The sequence below is a fragment of the Macaca thibetana genome, chromosome 16, assembly GCF_024542745.1.
Source record: "Macaca thibetana thibetana isolate TM-01 chromosome 16, ASM2454274v1, whole genome shotgun sequence".
NCBI lineage: Eukaryota > Metazoa > Chordata > Mammalia > Primates > Cercopithecidae > Macaca > Macaca thibetana.
In genome coordinates this window covers 47,532,458-47,558,561 of record NC_065593.1, presented here as the reverse complement: position 1 = coordinate 47,558,561, position 26,104 = coordinate 47,532,458, and the positions used below count along the sequence as shown (strand labels likewise).

Sequence of the window (26,104 nt, the reverse complement as noted above, 5' to 3'; positions counted from 1 at the left end):
TAAATGTCAAAAGAAACCCAGGTACAGTGACTCTTGCTTGTAATCTCAGTGCTTTGGGAGGCCAAGGCAGGAGGATTGCTTGAGGCCAGGAGTTTGACACCAGCCTGGGCAACATAGTGAGACTTCATTTCTACAAAAAATTTAAAACTTAAAAATTAGCCAGGTACAGTGACACATGCCTATAATCCTAACTATTTGGGAGGCTAACGTGGGAGGATCTCTTGAACTTAGGAGTTTGAGGCTACAGTGAACCATGATTGCGCCACTGCATTCCAGCCTGGGTGACAGAACAAGACCCCATCTCTTAAAAAAAATATAGAGGCATGGTGGCTCATGCCTGTAATCCCAGCACTTCAGGAGGCTGAGGCAGGTGGATCATTTGAGACCAGGAGTTCAAGACCAGCCTGGCCAACATGGTGAAATCCCATCTCTACTAAAAATACAAAAATTAGCCAGATATGGTGACAGGTGCCTGTAATCCCAGCTACTTGGGAGGCTGAGGCAGGAGAATTGCTTGAGCTTGGGAGGCAGAGGCTGCAGTGAGCTGAGATCATGCCACTCCACTCCAGCCTGAGTGACAGAGTAAGACTTTGTCTCAAAAAAAAAAAAAAAAAGTTGCAACAGAGCAAGACCCTGTCTCTATTTTTTTAAAAAGTTAAAACAATTCAAAAGATACAGCTGCATAATGAAGTATATTTAGGTTTCTGGCTGTTTGTATTCTTGGAATGTATTCTCTTCACCAGTGTTATTGATCTCATTCATAAACAGGGTAAGCATTCGCCACCTGAAGTGTATTGTCTAGGACAGTCTTGTGTGGGGGACATGGAAAAACCTACTGCACCTGAAAATAACTGTCTTTTACGTATTTACTAGGGGAGAGGATCCCATAAATAGAATGTCATTCTCTTCTCACATATTCTTAGAAGAGGAGGCTAATATATTAAACGGAAATATTCATTCACACTTTAGTCTGAGTGAATTTATCAGTGTGTTCTTGAATAAGTCTTCCTTGGAAGGAAGAAGCTTGAGGAAACAGAGCCTGAATAGGAAAAAGAGGGAGAACACCAAAGGAAATTAGGGACTCCAAAGGTAAAGTTGAAATTTCTTCAAATAAGCTTAGAGCCAACTTTGGTAGAAAATGCCCTAGATCTAGAAGTTCGTATCCTTTGAAATGGGAGATTCTGCAATTATATTTTATTTTATTTACTTACTTATTTTTGAGAAGGAGTCTCATTCTGTCACCCAGGCTGGAGTGCAGTGGTGCGATCTCAGCTCACTGCAAGCTCCACCTCCCTGGTTCACACCATTCTCCTTCCTCAGCCTCCTAAGTAGCTGGGACTACAGGCGCACACCACCACGCCCCGCTAATGTTCTGTATTTTTAGTAGAGATGGGGTTTCGCTGTGTTAGCCAGGATGGTCTCGATCTCCTAAACTCATGATTCGCCTGCCTTGGCCTCCCAAAGTGCTGGGATTACAGGCATGAGCCACTGTGCCTGGCCCCTGTTTTATTTTTATTAATAGTCATTTTCTCCTAAACATGTCAGTTGAAAAGTATGAAGCCCTTACTTAAATCATCCCAATGCCTGGCTTATAATAAGTATTCAAGAAAAGTCCATTCCTCTTTTCTTTCACAGGTCCTTGGTAGTTTTAACACTTCAGCCTTCAGCTTTTTAGTATGAGTGTTTTATCAGACCACTTTCCTTCTTAAAGACAGCATAAAAGCACTGGATGAATTGGGGTAGAGAAATAAGCCATGTTAGAATAGAAAGGGGGAAAGAGATGCAATAAAGCCTACTGTTTTGGGCTGGTATTTGCTCTACAGTATTAATGTAAACCTATTTAAATTTTTCTTTTTTTTTTTTTTATTTCTTAAAGAATGTAATTGACCGGAAACCATACCCTGATGATGAAAATTTAGTGGAAGTGAAGTTTGCCCGCACACCTGTTATGTCTACATATCTGGTGGCATTTGTTGTGGGTGAATATGACTTTGTAGAAACAAGGTCAAAAGATGGTGTGTGTGTCCGTGTTTACACTCCTGTTGGCAAAGCAGAGCAAGGAAAATTTGCGTTAGAGGTAAATGTACTTGAAGAGGATTGTTCCAACAGTCCATAACTCCAGGTTGGGGAATTTACATTTCTGGTCAATTATTAGTACAGTTATTTATAATTTAATCTGAAAGTTGTGCTACTTGGTTTTTATTTTCAATAGAATTTTGGAAATGCCAACCTTGGTGTTTTGTTATTTTACAAAATAATAAGAGAATATAAGAGTGATTTCTCTAGGGAATGGGTGGGAAAATACATAGTTACATTTTTCATATCAAGTTGTAAGTGGATTAAAGTTTGACCATTGTATTCAAAGTTTGGAGCTAAGGCAGTCTTCGGAGGTAGGGCTCCCCGGGATTCATTTCTAGTAATTTAAGATACATTGGCTTGCAACAGGATTCCTTTGTGGGTTTCAATATGAATTATAATAAAATATTTATTAGATGGTTATTTTGTTTATACTTTTATAGGTTGCTGCTAAAACCTTGCCTTTTTATAAGGACTACTTCAATGTTCCTTATCCTCTACCTAAAATTGATCTCATTGCTATTGCAGACTTTGCAGCTGGTAAAGTAAATTTCATTTTATTGCTGAATTGTAATAACTTTTTAAAATTGTGTGACTTTTGATGCAAGAGTATGTATATATATCAATAAATGTTTATATTTATTTTATGAAGGTGCCATGGAGAACTGGGGCCTTGTTACTTATAGGTATGTTAATGATGTGTTACCCTGCCTTATCTTTTCAATCACTGATTTCAAAAGGGCTTCCCTCCTAATCACAGTTGAGTAGCTTCTGCTTTTTGATCTGGTATAAATTTTTCTACCTTCCCCCCGTCCATGCACATTTCAAGAATGCAGATGGAGACCCCTCCCTTTGGTGCTACTGTCTGAGGGTATAAGATTTTAAAGTGAGCATCTGGCGTTAGTAGCATTTGTAGATATATTCTTGGCTAAGTTTCTCATTGCAGTGCCTTTCTTTCCTGCCAGTAGTTTCATAGCTATTTATCCAGCTTGGAGAACCTTCCCTAATTTCATATCTTCTAGCCAAATTTTTACATGTCTGTCACCACAACATAAACATGTGAGTTGAATAACTTTTAAAAGCAGAGTCTGTCTGTAAACAAGTTTTTGCTTTCTACTTTCAATTGCCTTCTTAGATGAGCTAAGTGTACAAACTGATAATTAAACTTGTGTCACATTAGGAAATATTTTCCTAATATCTCTAAAGCCTAACTTGTCCATCTCACTTACTGTCTGAATCTTCCCAACTTATGCATGCCCACTTTTATTGTTTAAATTTTCTTTTTTTTAAAACACAGGGAGACTGCATTGCTTATTGATCCAAAAAATTCCTGTTCTTCATCCCGCCAGTGGGTTGCTCTGGTTGTGGGACATGAACTCGCCCATCAATGGTTTGGAAATCTTGTTACTATGGTATTTAATATTTTTAAGTGCTCAAATATATTTATCTTCATCCTACTCCACAATATTTTGACTACATAGTATTTCAAGTTTGGCTGCAACACTGTGCCAAAAAATGATTGAGTGATAGAAAAGTATTATTTTAAAAGGTCCACTTTGAAAGGGCTTATCAGAATCTCTGCATTGAACAAGGACATATGGACAGTCTTTATTCAACAAACACTTCCTAAACTGTTCTACAATTTGTCTGCAAATGGGAAAAGTCAAAGTACTAATTTGGGTGAGAGAAAAATATTCCTCTTAGGTGTAGATGAATGAATCATGCAGTGAGATTCCAGACTAACTGTAGTTTCTTGAGTCTTACTTGTTAATCTGATTCACAGCCGAAAAGTAACCTGATGAATAACAAACTGAGATCTTTAATTAGAGAGAAATGTTTTTAGGAGTCAGTTTTTTCATTGCCTAAAATGTTAAGTTGAAATTTAATGAAATAAAAGTAAACAAACTGCAAAGTAACTGCAGAATAAAGCTGTATTACAATTCCAACTGTTCTTTTGAAATCCTTATAATGTTTGCAGTAAATGATCTCTGTCCTTCAGTCCTGATTTTTCACTCTTACTCTAAATAAATACTATTTATGAATGCCAACTGTGTTACAGCTTGGGAACACAGGATTTAATAAGTGAACTAGATGTACCTCTGCAATTAAATAACTGGATATTCTGGAGCCAGCTAGATTCCCTGACAGCATTTTAGGCTGCCAAAGAGCAGAACCTGATTTGAATGTAGATTGAGTCCATATGTCATATAAATAAGAATGTAAAACATTTAGCAACTATTACATGTCTGAGAGTTTCTACAGAAAGTCAACCCTTGAAAATAAATCTTTTCCTTTTATTTTAGATGTTTAAAATTTTACAGGTGAAAACAATTCTTTGAAATATAATTTCAGGCTGGGCACGGTGGCTCACGCCAGTAATCCCAGCACTTTGGGAGGCCGAGGCGGGTGGATCACCTGAGGTCAGGAGTTCGAGACCAGCCTGACCAACATAGCGAAACCCCATCTCCACTAAAAAAAACCCCACAAAATTAGCCAGGTGTGGTGGTGTGGGCCTGTAATCCTAGCTACTCTGGAGGTTGAGGCAGAAGAATCGCTTGAACCTGAGAGACAGAGGTTGCAGTGAGCCAAGATCACGCCACTGCACTCCAGCCTGGGCAATAAGAGCGAAACTCCATCTCAAAAAAAAAAGAAAAGAAATATAATTTCATGTGAAACTATGTGTTGGTTCCTGTATTCAAATATGTGAAGAAATGGCCTTTTCTTCTAATGCAACAAGTTTGCTACTTTGTACCACATAATCTTTTTGCTTGGCTTTGAGAGAACTGTATTATTTTATTTTGAAACTGGAAGCAATAAATTTTAGTAGGGGAAATGTGTACATTCTTATTAAACAACTTTTTACTGGTTTTATATAACTATTCTAGGTATTAGAACTGAAATTCCAAGGACTGAGGGATAGGTTGGAAAATAAGTTTCATTTTATACCAGTTTATTTTAGGAAGCTACTAGGCAAATAGCCACTTATCACTTAATATCAAAATATATATATCTTTTTAAGACAGTCTCACTCTGTCACTTAAGCTGGAGTGCAGTGGCATAATCATGGTTCATTACAGTCTTGACCTCTGGGCTCAAGCGATCCTCCTGGCTCTGCCTCCTGAGTAGCTGGGATTACAGGTGTGTGGCACCATGCCCAGCTAATTTTTGCACTTTTTGTAGAGACAAGGTTTCACTATGTTGCCTTTTGTAGAGACAAGGTTGCCTAAACTGGTCTCAAACTCCTGGGCTCAAGCAATCCTCCCACCTCAGCCTCCCAAAGTGCTGGGATTACAGGCATCAGCTACCACACCTGGCCTTTTTTTGGGGGACTGGTTGGGGGTGAGGAGTAGGATCTCACTTTGTCACCTAAGCTGGAGTGCAGTGGCACAATCATGGGTCAGTGCAGCTTCATCTTCCTGGGCTTGCTTAATCCTCTTACCTCAGCCTCCCAAGTAGCTGGGACCACAGGTGTGTGTCACCATGACCAGCTAATTTTTTTATTTACTTTTTAAACTGTTTTTAGAGACGGAGTCTCACTGTGTTGCCCAGGCTTGTCTCAAACTCCTGGGCTCAAGTGATCTTCCTGCCTTGACCTCCCAGAGTATTGGCATTACAGGAGCGAGCCATTATGCCTGGCCTGCTTTCTTTTACTAATAGGCTTAATCAACTTTAATAAAATTTAGATTAAGATCTTTAAAATTTTTTTAAATTGATTTTATCTGTCACTCATATTCTTTGTCCATTCCATTTACTATACATTCTTATTTAACAGGTGATAATTTTATATTCCATAAGTGCCTAAACACCATTCATTACTGAACTACATTTCCGTTTAATTTCACATAATTTTTATATAAGCAGTACTCTTTTTTCAGTTTGAGTCATTAGTCAGAGGTTTTCCCCAGTCATTTCCACTTTTCTTTATTTGGCTCTGATAGTTTTCTGTTTTTGTTTTTCAGAGATAATCCTTTACTATATGCTAAATTCTACATGATTGTATTTTCCACCTCCATTTGCCTATATTTATCTGCTGTCTTTTCCTTTTCCATGTATGGGCTTATTTTTTTTTCCCCCTCTTCTTCCTTTTCTACCTTTGGTATTTAAAAAGTTACTTAGGACTGAGTGCAGTGGCCCACGTGTGTAATCCCAGCACTTTGGCAGGCTGAGGCAGGAAGATCACTTTTGAGCCCAGAAGTTCAAGGAGTGCAGTGAGCTACGATGGTGCCACTGCCACTCCAACCTGGGCAACAGAATGAGACCCTGTCTGGGTTTGGGGGATAAGTTATTTACAATGTTTTAAAAATATCCCAGCAGGGCAGGCCGGGCGCGGTGGCTCAAGCCTGTAATCCCAGCACTTTGGGAGGCCGAGACGGGCGGATCATGAGGTCAGGAGATCGAGACCATCCTGGCTAACACGGTGAAACCCCGTCTCTACTAAAAAATACAAAAAACTAGCCGAGCGAGGTGGCGGGCGCCTGTAGTCCCAGCTACTCGGGAGGCTGAGGCAGGAGAATGGCGCAAACCCGGGAGGCGGAGCTTGCAGTGAGCTGAGATCCGGCCACTGCACTCCAGCCTGGGCGACAGCGCGAGACTCCATCTCAAAAAAAAAAAAAAAAAAAAAAAAATCCCAGCCGGGCGCGGTGGCTCACGCCTGTAATCCCAGCACTTTGGGAGGCCGAGACGGGTGGATCACGAGGTCAGGAGATCGAGACCATCCTGGTTAACTTGGTGAAACCCCGTCTCTACTAAAAAATACAAAAAACTAGCCAGGCGAGGTGGCAGGCGCCTGTAGTGCCAGCTACTTGGGAGGCTGAGGCAGGAGAATGGCGTGAACCCGGGAGGCAGAGCTTGCAGTGAGCTGAGATCCGGCCACTGCACTCCAGCCTGGGCGACAGAGCGAGACTCCGTCTCAAAAAAAGAAAAATAAAATAAAAATATCCCTTGGCCAGGTGCGGTGGCTCACACCTGTAGTCCCAGAACTTTGGGAGGCCGAGGCAGGCAGATCACTTGAGGTCAGAAATTCGAGACGAGCCTGGCCAACATGGTAAAACCCTGTCTCTACTAAAGATACAAAAATTAGCCAGGCATAGTGATGCATGCCTGTAATCCCAGCTACTGGGGAACACTCCAGCCTGGTGACAGAGCAAAGACTTTGTCTCAAAAAAAAAAAAAAGAAAGGAAAAGAAAATGACCCTCAGATATAATTCTAATATCACCAGTTGGCCTTTCTTGACATCTCTTTTAGTCTTCCCTCTTTTTCAGAAATGTGAGTTCTTTGCCAAATGTTTTGAACTGAATTTTAGGTCATTAAATTATAAGTTTTGGAGTATAGTGGAAGGGACATGTGAGTATTTTAGATTAGTAGAATGACAATCATTTCATTTTCTTTAAGTATTTTCATCTTTTGTTTTTAGGAATGGTGGACTCATCTTTGGTTAAATGAAGGTTTTGCATCCTGGATTGAGTATCTGTGTGTAGACCACTGCTTCCCAGAGTATGATATCTGGACTCAGTTTGTTTCTGCTGATTACACCCGTGCCCAGGAGCTTGATGCCTTAGATAACAGCCATCCTATTGAAGTGAGCCATACTTTCTAACCATTAGCCTATGACTGCTCTCATTTACAGTGAAATACATAATTTGTTATATAGATACTTTGGACTTTGAAAAGAAAATAGCATGGGTGATTTTACTAGTTCATATTTCTAGTCTTGAAAAGCTAATAAGTCTAAGTTCTAATTAACATTTCTTTTTAAGTTAGGCAGTAAAAAAAATTGGTCTGGCCAGGCACAGTGGCTCACACCTGTAATCCCAGCATTTTGGGAGGCTGAGGTGAGCGGATCACCTGAGGTCGGGATTTGGAGACCAGCCTGACCAACATGGAGAAATCCCGTCTCCACTAAAAATACAAAATTAGCTGGGCGTGGTGGCACATGCTTATAATCCCAGCTACTCGGGGGGGTGAGGCAGGAGGTTTGCTTGAATCCAGGAGGCGGAGGTTGCGGTGAGCCAAGATTGCGCCATTGCAACTCCAGCCTGGAAAACAAAAGCGAAACTCCGCCTCAAAAAAAAAAAAAAAAATTGGTCTTCGTAGAGCAAGGCCTATGTACCCATACACATTCATTAAATACATTTCTGTTGAATACTATGGGAGAGGGCCAGTGCGGTGGCTCACGCTTTGGGATGCCAAGATGGGAGGATCACTTGAGGAATTGTTTGACTAGCCTGGTCAACATAGCGAGACCCCCATCTCTATTAAAAAGAAAAAAAAAAAAAGCCCGGTGGCTCACATCTATAATCCCAGCACTTTGGGAGGCTGAGGCGGGTGGATCACCTGAGGTCAGGAGTTCGAGACCAGCCTGACCAACATGGAGAAACCCCGCCTCTACTAAAAATATAAAATTAGCTGGGCACAGTGGCGCATGCCTGTAATCCCAACTACTGGGGAGGCTGAGGTAGGAGAATCGCATGAACCTGGGAGGCAGAGGTTGCGGTGAGCCGAGATCATGCCATTGCACTCCAGCCTGGGCAACAAAAGCAAAAAACTCTGCCAAAAAAAAGAATAGTATGGGAGAAATCATACCTGTTGGTTAACACTATGGTTCCATTGTTTATATCAAGGAAAATTCTGGACATATTTTATTGTCAGGGTCTGTTTTGTGAATACTTTAATTCTCTTGACTTAGCCTATCCCTAGTTCAATTTATATATATAAATTTTGTATCTAAAGAACTGGAGTTATAATCCTATTAGGCTCCCGTATAATTGTAAGTCATTACAATTAGTGCAAGAAATCTAATATTCTTCACCTCCATGTCTTCCTCATCACTCCTCTGCAACTACCCCAAGAATAAACAGAACCATAGTGGCTTCTCTCCCAGCAGAACAAAGCCAGGACTAGAACCCAGGCTCTGAGGGATGACAGGAATCAAGTTCTATTCAACTTTAGTATTACTAGTTACTACATTTTTTTGAGGACCATCATTATACATTATGAGTGAGTTAAAGGCAGAAAAATATAAGTTAGAAGGGTTTTCCTAGAAAGCGTTTTATGTAATTCAGTATTACAGGCTGTCTGCTTCCTGTCATAACCCTGAATCACACTGTCTGCCAGGTCAGTGTGGGCCATCCATCTGAGGTTGATGAGATATTTGATGCTATATCATATAGCAAAGGTGCATCTGTCATCCGAATGCTGCATGACTACATTGGGGATAAGGTAAAAAAAAAAATTTAATATTTCATTTTTTATGGTGAAATCATAGAGTTTTGCATGAAAAAAAGTCTCTTTATTTGGATTAAGTTCCCAAATAGTTTCTGGCTTGTCATTTTTTTTTAAATGACCAAAAAGAATGAGAATTCAATTATTTGAAGTTGACTACTGTGGTCTCTTAGATGAATGATGTGCAAGTATGTTTAGGAGTGGGAATGGGAGGCTGGTGTAAAACTTAAGAGCAAGAATAGAAGGCATGAGTATGCATTATTAAATAAAAGGCAGTAGGCATCAGAGGGATATATATATTTCAGTGTATCTGATACTTGAGTATTTGAGTAAGTTTGTTTTTGATTAATATACAAATATACTATAAATTCTGAGATCTGGATTTTTAAAAATTGTGTTTTCTCAGGACTTTAAGAAAGGAATGAACATGTATTTAACCAAGTTCCAACAAAAGAATGCTGCCACAGGTAATCTTTAATAGCTTGAGATAGAAATGGAGAGAAAGTATTGTCACTCTATCCAGGCTGGGACATTTTATTTTTGTTCTGAATACTTAACTCAAGGTCAGGATCCATGTAATAAATAAATTAGCCTTATTTGAAGCTGTGTTCAGGTTGAATATCTCTAATCTGAAAATCTGAAATTTGAAATGCTCCAGAATCTGAAACTTTTTCTTTTCTTTTCTTTTTTTGAGACTGAATCTCCCTTTGTCGCCCAGGCTGGAGTGCAGTGGCGCGATCTCAGCTTACTGCAACCTCTGCCTCCTGGGTTCAAGCGATTCTCCTGCCTCAGCTTCCCAAGGAGCTGGGTCTACAGGCGCCTGCCACTACAGGAGCCCCCCGGCTAATTTTTATATTTTTAGTAGAGACAGGGTTTCACCATATTGGCTAGGCTGGTCTTGAACTCCTGACCTTGTGATCCACCTGCCTCGACCTCCCAAAGTGCTGGGATTACAGGCGTGAGCCACTGCACCCGGCCAAACTTTTTCTTTTCTTTCTTTTTCTTTTTTTAAAGTTCTAGGGTGCATGTGTACAATGTGCAAGTTTGTTACATCAGTATACATGTGCCATGTTGGTTTGCTGCACCCATTAACTCATCATTTACATTAGGTATTTCTCCTAATGCTATCCCTCCCCCAGCTCCCTACTCCACGATAGGCCCCGGTGTGTGATGTTCCCCGTCCTGTGTCCAGTTGTTCTCATTGTTCAATTTCCACCCAAAATCTGAAACTTTCTGAGTGCCAACATGATGCTCAAAGGAAATAACTCATTGGAACATTTCAGATTTTGGATATTCCAATTATAGATGCTCAGCTAGTAAGTATAATGCAAATGTTCCAAAATCCAAAAAAAATATGAAATTGAAGACACTTCTGGTCCCAAGCATTTCGGATAAGGGATACTAAACCTGCAACAAGTCATTGGGTCAACATGAATCAGGACTCATTATCCCTTTCGTCATCCTCCAGCATTCTGCTTTCCATAACTGAATATTTTGCCAATTTAGAGAGTCTGGGCCGGGTATCGTGGCTCATGCCTGTAATCCTAGCACTTTGGGAGGCCAGGATTTGAGGACTGATTGAGCCCAGGAGTTCGACACCAGCCTGCAACATAGCGAGACCCCCGTCTCTACAAAAAATACAAAAAAAATTAGCCGGGTGTGGTGGTATGTACCTGTGGTCCCAGCTACTCAGGAGGCTTAAGTGGGAAGGGTCACTTGAGCCCAGGAGTTTGAGGTTACAGTGAGCAATCATGGCACCACTGCACTCCAGCCTGGGCAACAGAACAAGACCCTGTCTCTGAAAAAATAAAAAATAAAGGGAATACAGTCATGTGTTGCTTAACAACAGGGATATGTTCTGAGAAATATGTCGTCAGGCAATTTCATCAATATGTGAACATCATAGAATGGACTTACATAAACCTACACAGTATGTCCTAGGCCATATACACCTAGCCTATGTGGTATACCCTGTTGCTCCTAGGCTGTAAAGTACCTGTACAGCATGTTACTATACTGAATACCATAGGCAATTATAACACAGTGGTATTTGTATACCTAAACATTTCTAAATATGGAAAAGGTACAGTAAAAATACGGTATTAAAGATGCTCCACCAGCTGACTGATATGCCTACAATCCCAGCACTTTGGGAGGCCGAGGCAGGTGGATTGCTTGAACCCAGGAGTTCAAGACCAGCCTAGGCATCATGCCAAAACCTTGTCTCTATAAGAAGTACAAAACTTAGCTAGGTGTGGTGGCATGCACCTGTAGTCCCAGCTACTTGGGAGGCTGAGGTAGGAGGATCACTTGAGCCTGGGAGGTCGAGGCTGCAGTGAGCTGTGATTGGGCCACTGCACTCCAATCTGGGCAACAGCAAAGTGCTGTCTCAAAAGAAAATAAGGGGCTACACCTGAATGCAGCTTATAGGACTAGAAGTTGTTCTAGTTGAGTGAGTGGTGAGTGAATATGAAGGCCTAAGACGTTACTGTACACTACTATAGACATTATAAATACTTTACACTTAGGCTACACTAAATTTATAAAAATAATTTTTCTTTCTTGAATAATAAATTAACCTTAGCTTACTGTAACATTTTAAATTTACTTTTTTTTTTTTAACTTTTTGACTTTTTTCGATTATTATTATTTTTTTTGAGACGGAGTTTTGCTCTTGTTGCCCAGGCTGGAGTGCAGTGGTACAGTCTAGGCTCACCACAACCTCTGCCTCCCGGGTTCAAGTGATTCTCCTGCCTCAGCCTCCTGAGTAGCTGGGATTACAGGCATGCGCCACCACAGCTGGCTAATTTTGTATTTTTTTTCTTTTTTTTTTTTAAAGACAGGGTCTTGCTCTGTCTCTCAAGCTAGATTGCAGTGATGCGATCTTGGCTTCATTGCAACCTCTGCCTCCTGGGTTCAAGTGATTCTCCTGTCTTAGCCTCCCAAGTAGCTGGGATTACAGGTGCATGCCACCATGCCCAGCTAATTTTTGTGTTTTTAGTAGAGACAAGGTTTCACCATGTTGGCCAAGCTGGTCTTGAACTCCTAACCTCAGGTGATGCGCCCACCTTGGCCTCCCAAAGTGCTGGGATTACAGGTGTGAGCCACCGCACCCAGCCTAATTTTGTATTTTTAGTAGAGATGGGGTTTCTCCATGTTAGTCAGGTTGGTCTTGAACTCTGAACCTCAGGTGATCCCCCCTCCGCCTTGGCCTTCCAAAGTGCTGGGATTACGGGCGTGAGCCACTGCGCCCAGCCTGGATATTTTTAAATTGAGGTTAATTGAATGGGTATAATGGTCTTAAGTTTGTCAGTGATTGTTTAGTAGTGATCTTGAACATGTTTCAATTTCTTTCTTTGTTTCTCCTTAACTCATCTGTTTGTTTATTATAATTTGTCATTTTTCTTATAAATTAGAATGATTAAGTATATCTCAGAATAAAAGACCAGTTTTGGCCAGGTGTGATGATTCACACCTGTAATTCCAGCACCTTGGGAGGCCAAGGCAGGCGGATTGCTTGAGCCTGGGACTTTGAGACCAGCCTGGGCAACATGGTGAAACCCCATCTCTACAAAAATTGCAAGAAATTATGGGCTGGGTGCAGTTGCTCACGCCAATAATCCCAGCACTTTGGGAGGCCAAGGCGATGGATCACCTGAGGTCAGGAGTTCAAGACCAACCTGGTCAACATGGTGAAACCCCATCTCTACTAAAAGTACAAAAATTAGCCGGGTATGATGGTGCATTCCTGTAATCTCAGCTACTCAGGCGCCTAAAGCAGGAGAATTGCTTGACCCTGGGAGGCAGAGGTTGCAGTGAGCTTAGATCATGCCACTGCACTCCAGCCTGGCAACAGAGCAAGGCTCCATCTTAAAAAAAAAAAAAAAAAAATTAGCCAGGTGTTGTGGTGTGCACCTGTAGTCCCAGCTACTCAGGAGGCTGAGGAGGGAAGATCACCTGAGTCTGGGAGGTCGAGGCTGCAGTGAGCTGTGATTATGTCACTGCACTCTAGCCTGGGTGACGAAGTAAGACCCTATCTCAAAAAATACCAGCTTTTATGATAGAATTTACTTAGTTGCAGAAGAGGGCTGGCAAAGGGAATGTTAATTTGGCCCACTGTTTCCTGAACCTGAAAGAACCAAAGAATTAGTCAGCAGTGTAGTGTCAAAAGTTAAATAAAATTTTGCTTTGTTTAGGAAAATAAAAATATAAACATTTTAGATTATCATTGTTTATCTTCTAGAGGATCTCTGGGAAAGTTTAGAAAATGCAAGTGGTAAACCTATAGCAGCTGTGATGAATACCTGGACCAAACAAATGGGATTTCCCCTCATTTATGTGGAAGCTGAACAGGTAAACATATGAAGTCTTTCCATTTGTCTGATACTGTATTAAATGAAATTCAGTACAATGTATCACGTTTGCTTTTCTGTACTTTGTTTTCTAGTGACATTTAAACCAGCGCTGTTACTCTTTTCTCAGTAATTTTACTGCCTGCATCATTAAAGTTACATGTACTTAAGATAGAAAATAAAATGTTACCTGCTTGTCTTGTCTCTGGGGAAAATACTGTAAATTTTTGATATAATTCTAAAACCACCAAATATGGTTTATTCTAGAAATGCAAGGTTGGTTTAACATTTTTTAAAAAATTAGACTGGGCATGGTGGCTTATGCCTCTAATCCCAGCACTTTGGGAGGCCGAGGCGGGTGGATCACTTGAGGTCGGGAGTTTGAGACCAGCTCGGCCAATGTAGTGAAACCCTGTCTCTACTAAAAATACAAAAATTAGCTGGGCTTGGTGGCACACGCCTGAAATCCCAGCTACTTGGGAGGCTTAGGCAGGAGAATTGCTTGAACCCAAGAGGCGGAAGTTGCGGTGAGCTGAGATTGTGCCACTGCACTCCAGCCTGGGCAACAGAGTGAGACTCAGTCTCAAAAAAAAAAAAAAAAAAAAAAAAAAAAATCAATATATTGATTTACAATCACTACATTAACAGAATCAAATGCAAATAGCACATCATCACTGATTAGATGTAGAAAAAACATTTGGTAAAATTTCATACCCACTTATAATATCGATTGTGTAAAGTAGATTTTTAATGTTGGTTGGACAGCAGTGTGATTTTGATTAGAATTGCAATTCATTAATTGGACTGTTATCTGAATTCAGAGAGGAGTACTTCAGTATGAGCTATACTTCAAAAGGACTAAGAATTACACATCATCCTTTAATGCCTACCAAAAAGTGATCTTAACTCAGTTTCATTAAATGAAATTGTTCTTTTCAATTTCGTTGCCATGGTTTTGTGAGCTGCATGGAGAATTAATTCCTGTTCATTTTTAGGGAAGTGGATTCATAGTTCTTTTTTAGTATGTGTTTTTTCTTGTGGTCCTACATTGTCCACAAAGCTAAGTATTTTATTATTATTATTTTTATACTTTAAAAAATTGAGATGAGGTCTCACTATATCGCCCAGCCTGGTCTGCAACCCCTGGGCTCAAGTGATCCTTCCATCCCTGCCTCCCAAAAGTACTGGGATTACAGGTGTGAGCCACTGCCTACCCAGCCAAAGCTAAGTATGTTTTACAAATAATTTATCAATGTGGCACTCTAAGTTATAAATTTGCTTTTCTGCACTTTTGTATTCTAGGTGACATTTAAACCAATTCTTGCACTCAAAATGCTCCCAAATTTACATGGAACATTTTCATATGTAAGCTTGCAGATTACCCTTTCAGAGCCAAATCTTAACTTTAAACATGATTGGATTTTACACTAAAGTGTGCACATTGGAGGACCTCTCAGTTAGACTGGCTGCAATAACTTGGAAAGGCAATTTAGGGAAAGCAGTTGATGGATGATGTTTAGTGGAAAAGAATACCTGTAAGTTTAGTGACCTACCATTGTGACCATTCTATTTCTTTGCAGTCTTTTTTCTGCACTTGGGACTAATCTGTTACAGGAGATGACTAATTGAATTTAATGTTGACACTGCATATAGACTGACTCTTTTAAGAATATTAGGCCGGGCGCGGTGGCTGAAGCCTGTAATCCCAGCACTTTGGGAGGCCGAGATGGGCGGATCACGAGGTCAGGAGATCGAGACCATCCTGGCTAACCCGGTGAAACCCTGTCTCTACTAAAAAGTACAAAAAACTAGCCGGGCGAGGTGGCAGGCGCCTGTGGTCCCAGCTACTCCGGAGGCTGAGGCAGGAGAATGGCTTAAACCCGGGAGGCGGAGCTTGCAGTGAGCTGAGATCCGGCCACTGCACTCCAGCCTGGGCGACAGAGTGAGACTCCGTCTCAAAAAAAAAAAAAAAAAAGGAATATTAACATACAAAAATTATTGTTACTTTTCACCTCTGGGCATTTCATTCCCTCAAAACTATTAAACTATTGGCTGGGCCAGGCACAGTGGCTCACAACTGTACTTACAATACTGGGAGGCCAAGGTGGGAGGACTGCTTGAGCTCAGGAGTTCAAGACAAGCCTGGGCAACATAGTGAGACCTCATCTCTACTAAAAGTAAAAAAAACTAGCTGGGCACGGTGGCACGTGCCTATAGTCCCAGCTGCTTGGGAGGCTGAGTTGGGAGGATCGCTTGAGCACAGGAGGCGTTAAGGCTGTAGTGAGCTGGTCAACAGAGCAAGACCATGTATTAAAAAACAAACTATTGGCCAGTTGCAGTGGCTCACATTTGTAATCCCAGCACTTTGGGAGGATCACTTGTGTTCTGAAGTTTGAGACCAGCCTGGGTAACATGGTAAGACACTGTCTCTACCAAAACAAAAAAACAAACCCAAAACGATTGAAATGTTAATGATTACACATAAAGCAGATTATTAATCCATAATTTTTTTCTTTTCTTTCTTTTTTTTTTTTTGGAGACGGAGTCTCGCTCTGTCGCCCAGGCTGGAGTGCAGTGGCTGGATCTCAACTCACTGCAAGCTCCGCCAATCGGGTTTACGCCATTCTCCTGCCTCAGCCTCCCGAGTAGCTGGGACTACAGGCGCCCGCCGCCTCGCCCGGCTAGTTTTTTGTATTTTTTAGTGGAGACGGGGTTTCACCGTGTTAGCCAGGATGGTCTCGATCTCCTGACCTCGTGATCCGCCCATCTCGGCCTCCCAAAGTGCTGGGATTACAGGCTTGAGCCACCACGCCCGGCCTAATCCGTAATTTTTTTCTTAAAGCAGAACACACTTTTAAGAAATAATGGTTTATCAGTTAGAACAGAGAACACTAATGCCACACTTCTAAGTGTTACTGAAACTCTTTCCATCCAGGGGCTTTCAAGGTCTTGCTTTCTTTTGTTGTTTTTTGTCTACAGGCACAGCCGAACTCCTCCTCCATTTTGCATTGTAATAAAAGGCCAATGACCTGGTGCAGTGGCTCAAACTTATACTCCTAGCACTTTAGGAGGCCGAGGCAGGAGGATTGCTTGAACCTAGGAGTTCGAGATCATCCTGGGCAATATTATAGTGAGACCCTGTTTCTAAAAATCTAAAAATAAATTAAAAATATATTAATTAAATTAAAGGCCTGTCTGTTGCTTTTTTTTTTTTTTTTTTTTTTTTTTTTGAGACGGAGTCTCACTATGTCGCCCAGGCTGGAGTGCGGTGGCACGATCTCGGCTCACTGCAAGCTCCACCTCCCGGGTTAAGCCATTCTCCTGCCTCAGCCTCCCGAGTAGCTGGGACTACAGGTGCCCGCCACCGTGCCTGGCTAATTTTTTATATTTTTTTATTAGAGATGGGGTTTCACAGTGTTAGCCAGGATAGTCTCGATCTCCTGACCTTGTGATCCACTCACCCGGCCTCCCAAAGTGCTGGGATTACAGGTGTGAGCCACCGGGTCCGGCCAACTCTTAACTCTTTTAAGAATAGGAAAGCTGTGTAACGTATCTTGATTATGATCTGTTTCTCACTTTACATTCCCCAAATTTAAATATTTTTGCTCTAATTCTGAATCAATGTAAAAGCTTTCAACTTTTTCAAGGAAATCTGTGTGATATATAACTGATTATATATATAATTAGTTTCTAGTGTTAACGTTCATTAATAGTTTCCCTATGGCATCAAAGTGGCCATTGCTTTCTCACTTAAATTTTTTCTTAGTTTTTCAATTCTATTTCTTGTAGTAAGTTTGTCCATGTAGCTCATTAGCCCAATTTTACATTTGATTTAGGTGATCTTAAGTCTGTTTTATCTTGTGTTATTTGAAATCCAGGATGTGGTAACTAATAAATGACACAAATGACTGCATATTGTTGAAGTGTTTTGTAAACATATATACTTACATTGTTGCCTCTGGCGTTTTAGTTATTTGGACTTTTCTCTGTAGTATTACCGTCTTCATCACAATTGTACTTTGTATACTCATGAGACATTTGGTTGTGCTAGTTCCAGCATTTGTCACAGAAATGTTGTCTCCCTCCTCTTCAAAAACAAAAACCCCAAATGGTGTCAGTACTATTACAGCCTTTGTTTTGCTTCTTTAGGTAGAAGATGACAGATTATTGAGGTTGTCCCAAAAGAAGTTCTGTGCCGGTGGATCATATGTTGGTAGGTAAATGGCTGTAAGTGGGATATGATTGATAAATTTGGATATTAACTAATACCAGTAGTATTCCAACTAATAGGAAATTTTTCTTTTTTTTTTGAGAAGGAGTCTCACTCTGTCGCCCAGGCTGGAGTGCCATGGTGTGATCTTGGCTCACTGCAACCTCCACCTCCTGGGTTCAAGCAATTCTCCTGCCTCAGCCTCCCTAGTAGCTGGGATTACAGGCGTCTGCCATCACGCCCGGGTAATTTTTGTGTTTTAGTAGAGACAGGGTTTCACCATGTTGGTCAGGCTGGTCTTGAACTCCTGACCTGAAGTGATCCACCCACCTCAGCTTCCCAAAGTGCTGGGATTACAGGTGTGAGCCACTGTGCCCAGCTGAAAATTTTTAAGTTTTAATATAATTAAATAAAAGCAAGATGATGATATTAGAACAAAAAATGAAATTTAGGGCCGGGCACGGTGGCTTACGCCTGTAATCCCAGCGCTTTGGGAGGCTGAGACGGGCGGATCGCCAGAGGTCAGGGGTTCGAGACCAGCCTGGCCAACATGGTGAAACTATGTCTCTACTAAAAATACAAAACAGCTGGGCGTGGTGGCAGGCACCTGTAGTCCCAGCTACTCAGGAGGCTGGGAGGCGGAGGTTGCAGTGAGCCGAGATTATGCCACTGCATTCCAGCCTGGGCAACAGAGTGAGACTCCATCTCAAAATAAATAAATAAATAAATAATTAAAAAATAAAAATAAATTTAGGGGCTGAGAGCAGGCTGGACAAAATGGCGAAACCCTGTCTCTTAAAAAAAAAAAAAAAAAAAAAAAAAAGTGGGGCGCAGTGGCTCACGCCTGTAATTCCAGCACTTTGGGAGGCCAAAGTGGGCAGATCATCTGAGGTCAGGAGTTCAAGACCAGCCTGGCCAACATGGTGAAACTCCGTCTCTATTAAAAATACAAAATTAGCCAGGCGTGGTGGCGCATGTCTGTAATCCCAGCTACTCGGGAGGCTGAGGCAGGAGAATCGCTTGAACCCAGGAGGCGGAGGTTGCAGTGAGTCAAGATCGAGGCATTGTGCTCCAGCCTGGGCAACAAGAGTGAAACTCTGTCTCAAAAAAAACAAGAAAAAAAGAGAGAAATCTTAGCTGGGCATAGTGGTGCACACCTGTAGTCCTAGGTATTTGGGAGGCTGAGGGAGGCAGATTACTGGAGCCCAGGAGTTCAAGGCTGCAGTGAGCCATGATTGTGCCACTACAGTCCAGCCTGGGTGACAGAGTAAGACCCTGTCTCAAAATAGAAATAAGAAAAAAATTTAGGAAATAAAAAAGGAGATTCACAAGGTATTTATAGTATTTAGTCACTTTTTTAGTTTTTGAAATTCCATGTTTCTGTGTGTTATTGGAGGCTATGATGAATGAAGAAAGTTAGTAATACCCAGGAAGTGACGTCTCTAGCCTTAATCTTCCAAAAGAGGACTTTACTGTATGTGTCAGGGGTGAGGGGTAGGTGGGGGGGGGGGTAGGTAATTCTTTTTTTTAATGCTTGGGCATAATAAGTAAATAAGTGAGTAAAGTCCAGTGATTATTTACATTTATTATATACCAGTCATTGTGCTACATACTATAACTGGCTCTTATTTTACTCTCTCAGCTTCCTTATAAGGTAGGCCACATTATTTCTATTTTACAGATGAGGAAGCTGCAGCATAGCTTAGTTAAATTGCTCAAGGTCACCTATCTAAGAAGGTAAAGAGTGGGAATTCAAAATAATTGGACTCCATGAATTTATGCTCTTAACTACCATTTTCATATATTTCCACATGTCATTAGATTCTTTTTACCTATAAAATTTTACCCAGGAAATTAAGAGATTAGTTGAAAAAATCAAGGAGTAAAGTGTTTGTCTATATCTTTCTTGCTTCCTTTAAAACAACAGTTCTCAACAAAGGGGAGGTATATATGAGAATCATCAATGCCTTGTCATGTTCCACCCACTAAAAATCTGATACATTCAACTCAGTTAAGACGTATGGCCTTCTGCCCTTAACCTTCCTTAGCAGTTAGAATTAGTTTTTTCTTTTTCTTTTTTTTTTTTTTTTTTGAGACATAGTCTCGCTCTATCTTTTAGGCTGGAGTGCAGTGGCATGATCTCGGCTTACTGCAACCTCTGCCTTCCAGGTTCAAGCGATTCTCTGCCTCAGCCTCCCGAGTAGCTGGGATTATAGGCACCCATGACCATGCCCAGCTAATTTTTGTATTTTTAGTAGAGACGGGGTTTCACCATCTTGGCCAGGCTGATCTTGAACTCTGACCTCGTGATCCACCCGCCTTGGCCTCCCAGAGGGTTGAGATTACAGGCATGAGCCACTGTGCCCAGCCTGATTTTTTTTTTTTGGCGAGACAGCGTCTTGCTTTGTTGCCCTGGCTGGAGTGCAGTGGTGTAACCTCAGCTCACTACAACCTCTGCCTCCCAGGTTCAAGCCATTCTCCTGCCTCAGCCTCCTGAATAGCTGGGATTACAGGCGCGTGCCACTACCCCCCGGCTTATTTTTGTATTTTTAATAGAGACAGGGTTTCGCCATGTTGGCCAGGCTGGTCTCGAACTCCTGACCTCTGGTGATCCGCCTGCCTCAGCTTCCTCCCAAAGTGCTGGGATTACAGGCGTGAGCACCATGCCCAGCCTAGAGTTACTTTTTTTTTTTTTTTTTTTTGAGACTGAGTCTTGCCCTGTTGCCCAGGCTGGAGTGCAATGGCGTAATCTTGGCTCACTGCAACCTCCGCCTCCTGGGTTTAAGCGATTCTCCTGCCTCAGCCTCCCAAGTAGCTGGGATTAACAGGAACACACCACCATGATCGGCTACTTTTTTGTATCTTTAGTAGAGACAGGGTTTCACCATGTTGGCCAGGCTGGTCTTGAACTCCTGACTTCGAGATCTGCCCACCTCAGCCTCCCAAAGTGTTGGGATTACAGGCGTGAGCCACTGTGCCCGTCTACAGAATTATTCTTTTAATGAATATATCTAACAAGACTGGGCACAGTGGTTCACACCTGTAGTGTCAGTACATTGGGAGGCCAAGGTGGGCAGATTGCTTGAGCCCAGGAGTTCGAGACCAGCCCGGGCAACATGGCAAAACCTCATCTCAAAAAATAAATAAATAAAATTAGCTTGGCATGGTGGCATGCATCTGCAGTCCCTGCTACTTGGGAGCCTGAGTTGGAGAACTGCTTGCGCCCATGAGATTGAGGCTGCAGTGAGCCGTGATCGTGCCATTGTACTCTAGCCTGGGTGACAGGGCGAGACCCTATCTGGGGGAAAAAAAAATATCTAACAAGTCAGATGACAGTTTTATTATCCAAATCTGTACATGTTACAGTTGTCATTTTCTGCCTCTTACCTATAATCTACATTGTAGTACTGACAGGTTTTTCTAATACTCTGTGACCAATAGAGGCAACATTAAAACTTGCAGTATCCCAATATTGGAGAAATTTTACTTTGTGGTTTAACCTGATAGCATAAAGCTATGTCATTTATTAAAGTAGCTCCATTTCCATTAAGGTACTGGGCAAGGACTCTTTTTTGTTTGGCATCTTAATGCCAAGTCTGTTTTGCTGTCTGATATATAAGACAGTGTTTCTGCCTTACAAAAGCTTTGGCTTTTAGATATGAGTCCTCTGTGATGGAACATTACAGCTCCCAGGATGTATCCTGTCTATCACAACAATAAAAATCAACCCTTTGATATTTCAGCAGTGTGTATACCTGTTAAGGCCTACACCTTAGAATTTGTTTTTAAATGATATATGAAGGCTGGGCATAGTGGCTTACACCTGTAATCCCAGCACTTTGGGAGGCTGAGGTGGGTGGATCCCTTGAGGCCAGGAGTTCGAGGCCAGCCTGGCCAACATGGCAAAACCCCATCTCTACTAATAAAGTACAAAAAAAAAAAAAATTGTATGTTTTTGGGCATGGTGGCACGTACCTGTAGTCCCAGCTACTCAGGAGACTGAGGCACAAGAACCTCTTGAACCCGGGAGGTGGAGGTTGCAGTGAGCTGAGATCACGCCACCGCACTGCAGCCTGGGTAACAGAGCAAAACTCTATCTCTAAAAAAAAAAAAAATACATATGCATATATAGTAATAAATGCTATGTGAGAGCCTTCACCTCCTCACAATTTAACAGTAAAATTGCTGTCTTTGCTCTGTAAGGGGAAAATGATAATGAAGTTTAAGTCATTGCATTTGTGATTCTTCAAGTGAGTTAACTGCTTTCTTTTTTTAGACAACATGTTGTGATTTTGTTAGTAGATTATCCCTTCCTTTGCACTGATACTATTCAGGTTATCTGGAAGAGTTCATGTACCACTAAGAATGAACTACTGACTTAACAGTTAGGCTTAGGCTCCTGGTTAGAACAACACCACTCCTCTCTCCACCTTACCTTCTGTTTGTCCCAGTGCAAAATTTATTTGTTCTTCTCTTGCTTAGGTGAAGATTGTCCCCAGTGGATGGTCCCTATCACAATCTCTACTAGTGAAGACCCCAACCAGGCCAAACTAAAAATTCTAATGGACAAGCCAGAGATGAATGTGGTTTTGAAAAATGTCAAACCAGACCAATGGGTGAAGGTGAGTTCAGAATCTTACCTAAACAGATTTCTCTCACTTAATGTATACATCTTATGACTGGCTTTAAATTCTGCTTCAGGTTAGTAGTTTCAAAGAAAAAAAAAAACCTAAGCTTTCCTTTGTGAAATTTAGGATGAATTTTCTTTTTTTTTTTTTTTTTTTTTTTTTTTTTGAGACGGAGTCTTGCTCTGTCGCCCAGGCTGGAGTGCAGTAGCACGATCTCAGCTCACTGCAAGCTCTGCCTCCCGGGTTTACGCCATTCTCCTGCCTCAGCCTCCTGAGTAGCTGGGACTACATGCGCCCACCACCTCGCCCGGCTAGTTTTTTGTATTTTTTAGTAGAGACGGGGTTTCACCGAGTTAGCCAGGATGGTCTCGATCTCCTGACCTCGTGATCCGCCCGTCTCGGCCTCCCAAAGTGCTGGGATTACAGGCTTGAGCCACCGCGCCCGGCCTAGGATGAATTTTCAAATAGTATTGTCCAGACATTTGTCAGATGTTAGGGAAGGTAGTGGTAGAGAAGCAGATCCAAAGGCATAGGACTAAGAGGAGAAAAAAAAAAAAAAGTAGATGGAGTGTAAGGTTATATGAACCAAAATATTTGTAGTCTCACACCTTCAAACTCTCCTGCCATTATAATGAAAGGTTAACTTCAATGATGTGTTGTCACCATATGTGTAGTACTATAATCCAGTGAGAGCAGACATATATAATAATCGGTTTGTGTCACTGAAATGTAAAATTCCCTAGCTGGTATTTCAAAACCATTTCACAGAAATACCAATAGGTAAGAATTATTTTTCATTATTCTGTACTCTGTACCTTTCATAATGAAAGTATTTACTACAGACTCTTAATTATATGTTCCTAATAGGAATTACACATTGTATCAGACATTTGTGCTTTTTTGAAAAAAAAGCCGGCCAGGTGCAGTGGCTCATGCCTGTAATCGCACTTTGGGAGGCTGAGGCAGGCATCACAAGGTCAGGAATTTGAGACCAGCCTGACCAACATAGTGAAACGCTGTCTCTACTAAAGATACGGAAAAAAAATTAGCTAGTTGTGATGGCGTGTGCCTGTAATCCCAGCTAGTCAGGAGGCTGAGGCAGGAGAATCACTTGAACCCAGGAGGCGGAGGTTACAGTAAGCCAAGATCGCACCATTGCACTCCAGCCTGGATGACAGGGCGAGACTCCATTCCCACCCCCCCCCCAAAAAAAGAAGCCATTTTTCTGTTTATCAACTTTTTTTTTCTTTTTGAGTTGGGGGTGTCACTATATTGCAAGATTCAAACTCCTAGGCTCATGTGATCCTCCCACTTCAGGCTCCAGAGTAGCTAGGATTATAGTCATGAGCCACCATGCCTGGCATTGTTTTACTTTTTAAAATATATATTTAAAATACACTCACTGGAATATTACCATTTGAAATTATAATCTGGAAGATTATGTTGTAGCAATATGAAAAATTTCTTATAAATGAGAAAAAAGTTATGTACACTACAATTTTGATTAAGTTAAATAAAGGGAATCGATAAAGTGATAGTTGCATTAAAATTGTAGGGGTGGTTTTTAAAATATTTACATATAAATAGTAAAATATTTTTATCTTACTGTTTTACCATTAAACTATTTTGAATACAAATGTTCTCAAAAATATTTTTTGGCTATTGGTAAATAGCCTATAGAAAATAATGCAGTTGCCAGGCGCAGTGGCTCATGCCTGTAATCCCAGGGAGGCTGAGGTGCGATGAATCACCTGAGGTCAGGAGTTCAAGACCAGCCTGGCCAACATGGTGAAACCCTGTCTCTCCTAAAAATATAAAATTAGCTGGGTGTGGTGGGTGGTGGGTGCCTGTAATCCCAGCTGCTTGGGAGGCTGAGGCAGGAAAATCACTTGAACCTGGGAGGTGGAAGTTTCAGTAAGCTGAGATCACGCCACTCCCCTCCAGCCGGGGTAACAGAGCAAGACTCCATCTCAAAAAAAATAATAATAAAAGAATAATGCAGTCAGTAATTACCTCACGCCAAAAATCTTATGAAATTGCCTTTTAGGTCCATGTAATTCTTTAAAATTGGGATCTGAAAATTGTTATTCTGTTCAGTCTCTGTGCTTATAAGATCAGTGTTTGTAAAGGGCTAAGCTTTTTTAGAGATTCTACTGTCCAAGTGTTTTCATATATATTAAGTATTTTCTGTAAACCTAAAATTGAGGTTAGAAATAGAAACTCACCCACATTATTTTGTCCCTTCCATGTTCTTTCTACTGTCTCTCACTTTGGCCCCCACAATTTCAAGTTTCCCTTTTCTTTTGTCTGCGTATTCATTCTTTCTTGATGTGTTGTCTTGTTTTAATTCATTAGTTGGCATAGATGGTCTTAATTGTTTTTCATCCATATATATCTAAAACCAGAACTCCTTGTAAACATACAAAAGGTTGATTTAAAAAATTAATGGAGCTGTTTAATAGTACTTACTGGATATCTTTGCAGTTAAACTTAGGAACAGTTGGGTTTTATCGGACCCAGTACAGCTCTGCCATGCTGGAAAGTTTATTACCAGGCATTCGTGACCTTTCTCTGCCCCCTGTGGATCGACTTGGATTACAGAATGACCTCTTCTCCTTGGTAAGCATCTGTGACTTAAGTAATATGATGGATTTTGCTGATTAAAAGATTTTGTTTTTCCTGGAGTGTCTGAAACATAATTAGAAGAATATGGGTCTTCATGAAGGTTAAAAACACCTTTGGGACTAGAGCAAATGACTGATTTTTAATATGACAAGATTGAGGCTATATAATTTAAATCCCATTTCACTACTCCTGAGCCAGCTTTCTGAAACTCTTAATTAAACTATCCTTTGTAAGGCAAAAATTCCTTGCTTTTCAGTAGAAATAAATATGAGCCTTGAAGAAATGACCCTACTGATAGGTTTTTAAAATAATTAAGTCAGAGTGATTTTATGTTTTTCTAAATAGTGGTTGTACTTTGCTGGGAAAACTAGAATTTTTAAACATTGTGTTCTTATTTCAAATTGTATCCCATTAGCTTTAGAATTATATTTATATTTGGCTTTCTTCCAGAAAGGATTTAAAGCAGCAATTATTATTATTTTCTTTATGACTTCAGCATAGGTTAGGTAATTTCCAGATGTCTTTATGATAAAATTGTCATATTCCTCCTAGTATTCCTTTAAATTGGACTGGAAATTTTCCCTCCCCTCTGCAGTCATTGGTTTTGGATTCCGCCTTTGTGTAAACACAGATTAGCATTGATGCACAAAACCTCACATCTGCTGATCTAATTGCCGAGAGAGACCTGTCCCAGGAGAGTGAGCTGTTTGTGCAGCTGGCTGCTGTCACAGAAGTTCTTTTTCCTAACTCTGTTAGTTCTGAAAGGACTTTGAATTTGTAGTGCCTTCTAGTTTATGTTCTTTTAGAAATGAGTAAAGGAGAGGCTTAAGTTGACACAGTTTGCAGGTCCAGCTTTGAAAGAATGTCAAAAACTAAAGCTCAAACTATTTTTGCAGTTTTTCTGAAAGTATGAAAAATTTCAAAACAGTAACAAAACCAAGTCCCCAGAAACTGAGTAGAAATAGAAGTTAACTGGTTTGTTGTTGTTCTC

General features: G+C 41.0%; 2 protein-coding genes across 7 annotated transcripts in view; one reads left to right on the top strand and one right to left on the bottom strand.

Moving 5' to 3' along the window:
* Positions 1-26,104, bottom strand: part of MRPL45 (mitochondrial ribosomal protein L45) — a 390,432-nt gene that overhangs the window by 125,906 nt on the left and 238,422 nt on the right. The gene's annotated exons all lie outside the window — the stretch shown is intronic.
* The window catches only part of NPEPPS (aminopeptidase puromycin sensitive), a 109,134-nt gene that overhangs the window by 64,748 nt on the left and 18,282 nt on the right, over positions 1-26,104 (top strand). For all 6 annotated transcript variants that reach the window (XR_007720101.1, XM_050762593.1, XM_050762591.1 and 3 more), the window contains 11 exons: positions 1,877-2,077; positions 2,520-2,616; positions 2,729-2,762; positions 3,374-3,488; positions 7,491-7,655; positions 9,191-9,295; positions 9,705-9,765; positions 13,542-13,651; positions 17,800-17,863; positions 22,343-22,482; positions 24,973-25,107. Coding sequence is in view for 5 of the 6 variants with exons in the window: in XM_050762593.1 (XP_050618550.1) it covers positions 1,877-2,077; positions 2,520-2,616; positions 2,729-2,762; positions 3,374-3,488; positions 7,491-7,655; positions 9,191-9,295; positions 9,705-9,765; positions 13,542-13,651; positions 17,800-17,863; positions 22,343-22,482; positions 24,973-25,107 (1,227 nt within the window). In the remaining variant the exon portion in view is untranslated. The remainder of the gene's footprint in view (positions 1-1,876; positions 2,078-2,519; positions 2,617-2,728; positions 2,763-3,373; positions 3,489-7,490; positions 7,656-9,190; positions 9,296-9,704; positions 9,766-13,541; positions 13,652-17,799; positions 17,864-22,342; positions 22,483-24,972; positions 25,108-26,104) is intronic.